This window comes from Geospiza fortis, unplaced genomic scaffold (genome assembly GCF_000277835.1).
Source record: "Geospiza fortis unplaced genomic scaffold, GeoFor_1.0 scaffold264, whole genome shotgun sequence".
In the NCBI taxonomy this organism is placed as follows: domain Eukaryota; kingdom Metazoa; phylum Chordata; class Aves; order Passeriformes; family Thraupidae; genus Geospiza; species Geospiza fortis.
In genome coordinates, this window is record NW_005054332.1 from 239,031 (window position 1) to 244,338 (window position 5,308).

General features: G+C 40.5%; 1 protein-coding gene across 1 annotated transcript in view; it reads right to left on the bottom strand.

The window, feature by feature from the left end:
- Nucleotides 1-1,608: 1,608 nt before the first annotated feature.
- Nucleotides 1,609-5,308, bottom strand: part of SDHAF4 (succinate dehydrogenase complex assembly factor 4) — a 14,914-nt gene continuing 11,214 nt past the window's right edge. The window contains exon 3 of the mRNA XM_031057613.1: nucleotides 1,609-1,919. Coding sequence (XP_030913473.1) covers nucleotides 1,810-1,919 — 110 coding nt within the window. The 3' untranslated portion in view covers nucleotides 1,609-1,809. The remainder of the gene's footprint in view (nucleotides 1,920-5,308) is intronic.

Below are 5,308 nucleotides of genomic sequence, written 5' to 3' on the forward strand. Positions count from 1 at the left end.
GGGAAGGGTAAAACCTGGTATGAGAAGATAATGAAGTAATGCAACAATCCATGAAGAAGATTTAGAATTAAAAAATAAAATAACTGCAATATTTCACCGCGTCTTTGTGAATTAAGATGTTAAGCCTATAAATAACGATGCAGAAAAGGCAGAAGCTTCCAACTAAAATTTCCACTTCCTGTTTGAAAAGGTGGTGTATTGTGTGACAAAGTATTTTCCAACACACCAGCAACTGAAAAGGCAAAACACTACTAGAAATAATTAACAAATTAAAGACAGCTGACCGAGCCTATCTTTAGGTAACTGAAAATGTCAACAGATTTTGAAAAGATCTGTCACTATACAGAGCGAAACCAGAATGAATCAGATACAAATACAAGCCAATTTTCCAATATCTAAGCCATGTTGCAGAATTTAAAGGTTCAAAATCTAATTACCACTAATTAACACCTTCTATGAGAAACAGGCTTTCGTTAATCTCATTTTTCTTGTCAGTGAGGTATTTGGTTGATAAACCTATAACTGAATAGGTTCAGTATTTTTGTAGAGAAACATCACAGTGAGACAAACATCCAAGCTCACAACTAGAGCAAGACTATGTCTCTAACACACACACTGGATACACAAACTGTCAGATTTCAACAAGGAGCTCCTCCACTGGCTGCCAGTCAAGTGAGCTTGAGGGGAGGTTTAATGCTCAAGTTAAGTTAAACCACGCAAAGGCAAAGCTGGGCAAAGCCCACACCCTTCTCTTATTCTGTGACTAGAGAAGATCCATTTGTTCAGGCTATCAAAAAGAACTTACACAGAAATGTTCACATTTCAATAATGACAACTTACTCTCATTAGTAAGTAACCACACAAGTGGTAGATTTGCATGCTACTATTACTCTACTACAATACTTACAACTAGGCAAATTCTTGAATCAAGAACTGAGCTCAGTGTGACTGAAAGATATTTAGTTTGATGCCAGGCAACTTCATTTAAAGACCTGCAATATTAGATCACCGAATGGAATTTGTCCCCTTTGACCATAAGGTTTCAGACAATAATGCTGTATTTTTCCAAAGCAGCATTTAGCCCATGTGCAAAAGGGCACCTCCACTTACAAAAGAAAAGATAATGTAAGTAGCATGAAGAAGACAGGTGATAAAGGACAGTGTTGTAGAATTCCAAACAGAGCACCTCTACACTACTTGCAATCAAGAGCTAACCCTCTCCAAAATTTAAGTCTCCATTTCCATTGTGCTACTTACTGCCCTCAATCAGAGACAAGACTGTCCCTTCCCTACAAACAGGAAAAAAACCCCAACCCACTGAACAGGGACAGAGGGAAGGTTCTTGAGTAAAGGGGGTTTTACCAGGGAACCACTGTGTGAAATCAGTGACTTACTGATCTCAGAGTTGGTTCTACCTTTGATGAATGGTGTTCAGGTTCATGAAATGCAAAGTCCTTTCAACACTTTTACACCGCCACATAAATCTTTACATTCATGAAGAAATATAAGCCTTTATACACCTCAATAAGCTCCTGACTACCAATTTCACACCACTATACTTGCATTTATACTTGCACAGTGTAAATAGTATTAAAGATCAGGCAGACATTGAGCCACTAACAGCTCCATAATCCGAGCTGCAGCACTGTGTTTAATTACATTGCATTACTAAGAAAATTCATCACATGACAGAATGTGGTGGCACAACAGAAACAATAAGCTCCACGACAAATCCAGGTGAGATTTTTTCTGTACATTATATGTTTTAGCAACTAGAAATATTTTATTAGCAATACAGACATTTCAATATTAGAAATCTATACAACGTCCTTTTCTTTCCCAGTCTCCAAAACGTGTAGGTTCAGGGCCTCTGGGTCCACCCCTCTCTTTTGTAGTAGGATTGATTCCATCAGGGAATTCTAAAATAACAGGGAAAGTCCATTAAAATTTCTATAATGTTGACAAATATAAAGATGCTATCATTTATGATGTTTTCCTTTTAGTTTCATTTTCAAAGACAAAATCAATTCTTTTTTGTTTTGAAAGGCAACCTTGAACTAAATAATTCCCAGAGCCCTACAAAATGAATTTCAGTTTTTTTGACTGCAATATATATGACCATATATATTATTTATATATATACATATATATAAAAATACAGATATAATATTATATTATTTTTTATGCAAATAAAGAAGCAACCAAATGTCCAGAGGCGTTAAAGGATCACAGCTTCTTAAGTCAGAACTTGCATCATTTGGGTATGCTGTACTTATGTTCATATAATCTAAAACCCCAGGTATCATTTGCTGTTTACCTCTCTAATTTTAAGTACTCTGTTTTAATTTTAGCTTGAATTTATTCAAGATTCTGTTAGTCTTGTACTTAAAACATCCAGGTTGGATGGCTGAGCCATCCAACCTAACCTTGAACACTTCCAGGAACGGGGCATCCACAGGTTCACTGGGCAGCCTGTTCTAATGCTTCACCACCCTCAGAGTAAAGAGTTTCTTCCTAACATGTATTGCAAGTCTGCCTTCCTTCAGTTTAGAACCATTGCCCCTTGTCCTGTCACTATCTGCTTGTATGCAAACTCCTTCCCTGCATTTTATAAACCCCCTTAAGGTACTGAGCCCCCTTTAGACATCAGAAGCCCACAATTATATCTTCCCAAAGCCTTCTCCAGGCTGAGCAACCCCAGCTCCGTCAGTCTGTCCTGGCAGGAGAGGTGCTCTAGCCCTTTGATCATCTTTATGTCCCTTCTCTGGACCCTTCAAACAGGTCCATGCCTTTCTTGTGCTGAGGACTCCACAGCTGGATGCAGCACTCCAGGTAGGGTCTCATGAGAACAGAGAACAATCACCCCCCCTTGACTCGCTGGCCCCACTGCTTTTGATGCAGTTCAGGATTTGGTTTTCTGGCCTGCAATGACACACTGCCAGACCATGTCCAGCTTTTGATCCAACCCCCTACCCTGCTACAAAAGAGAAGCACACTGTCAGCTTGAGCTACTTTCTTAAACACCACAGAGCCTTCTGTACCTCAGCCAACATTCTTACACTACTCAGTGCACCTTTACTCAGGGCCATCTCCTAAGAATAGTTAACTCAGGCCATCAAGCCACGAAGTACTTGTGGCACAGCACCCTCCTAGGCTGACTCTCATCCTGCACTAGACTGTGGGGTTCCCAGAAACTCACAGTACCCCACATGCCCCTTGCCACACTGATTCTCCAGAGCTTCCCACATACACACCTAACTCGGGAATCCCTCACTCATATCCCTAACTCAGCCCGGGTGGGCAACACAGGTAAGGAGGTGCAGGGCTGAAAATATAACAGGAAGACTAAACAGAAATTCTAGAGATCAGACAAAAAGAAAAGTGATGGAGGAAACTCATACAGCTACAGGCAACACAGAATGATACATACCGGGATACCTGTTTCATAACTGATGCTAACCAGGAAAGGAAACATCAGTATCTGAGCACCTCTGGCAGTACAAGCAGTGCAAATGCACCTGATATTATTTTGTACATGTTATCATCCCAATATCAAAGCACTAGTCGTGCTGGCAGTGGATGCTGATGCTCAAAAGATTTCTCCACTGATAGCTACAGCAGTAGGAATTCTAAATCCAGCTTCAATTCTTAGGTTTTTTTGTAATGATATAACAGGCAGTTTGCAAACTATTGCTAGTGTTACATGTAAAAAATACAGGTGCAACTAGAGAGACCTTGAGTCTTGCTCCAAACCTGGAACACCTAAGCAGATAACAAAAGATAATGATTATGCATGCTTTAAATGAAGCAGTAATGGCACTGATTTTCCTGGGAATAAAAAGACGAGGATTAAACAGCTGCTTATACTCCAACTGTGAGTTAGTTCTTAAGCGAGCCACAATCTGAAATTGCATGGAAATGATTCTATAATACGAGAATAATACAACAATATGACAAAGTTGTGGAGAAATTTGTGAAAGGAGAAGGAGCTTTGCACCATGATGCAGCTTTCCCAATGGCTGTGGTGGCCTCAGGGTAATACCCTCTGGAGCTGGCGACCGGTTTTTAGCTCTGCTGCACAAACTAAAATGGCACTACACAGTGCCATTTTAGCCTGTATAAAAAGAGGGGACTTCTGTGAAAGACTATCTGAGGATTTTGGACGTGAAATTAAGGATTCTAAGGTGGAAGAACACAATCAGTTTCTTAAATGAATGTAAGGAATAATTAGTCTTTATGCTGCTATCATTCAGCTCTGGTGGCCTTACGGAATTAAAGAAGGGGCACATCCTCACGGACCAAACTATGCACGGCACTGGCTTGCCTGGATGTTGAATTTAGAGTCCCTGACAAATGTGACAGCTACACCACCTTTTAATTTTCTGGAGGTGAGTGGCAATGCTCTCATGAGACAGTATTACATCCAGTTCTGGAAAATTACTTTATCCAAGGCTACATCCCAAGAATTGAAGCAGTTACCAGCACTGTACAGAAGGGCACATTAATGTGTTTGAAGGATTTCATGAAGTACTGTCTACAGATGAAGGAAATTCTGCTTCCAGTGGGCACTCTGCTGCCTTCCTTTTGGAGACTATATATCGGTCTGTATTTCTTTTCCTCAGGATGTTAGTGCTTTCAGACTTGGCTTCCTGTTTACATGGTAAGGCAGAATATATTCTGTATATAGAAGAACGAGAAGAAAATATTTCATCAAATTGTTAATGCTTAATTCATGAAGATGTTGGGCAGAAGAAACTTGTGTTTCATTTGCTGCAAATAGTTAGAAGTTATTCTTTGCATTGCCTTTTTGAAAATTTTTGTATCATAAATACTTGTTTAAAAAAAAACCCAAACCCCACCCAGAGTACTGTGTTCAGTTGTGGAGTTCCCAACACAAAAAAGGGGTGGAACTCTTGGAACAAGTCCAGAGGAGGCCACTAAGACAAACACAGGACTGGTGCACCTCTCCTATTAAGACAGACTGAGAGAACTGGGGTTCTTCAGCCTGCAGAAAAGAAGGCTCTGGGAAGACCTTTTAGAAGCCTTCCCATACCTGAAGAGGGCCTTTAAAAAAGCTGGAGAGGGACTTTTAACAAGGTGATGTAGTGACACAACAAGGGAGATTGGCTTTAAAATAAAAGAGGGTAGGTTTAGATTAGCTATTAGGAAGAAATTCTTTACTGTGAGGATGGTGAGGCACTGCAACAAGTTGTTCAGAGAGGCTGTGGATGCCCCACCCCTGGAAATGTGCAAGGCCAGGCTGGACTGGGCTTTGAGCAGCCTGTTCCAATGGAAGGGACCCCCGCCA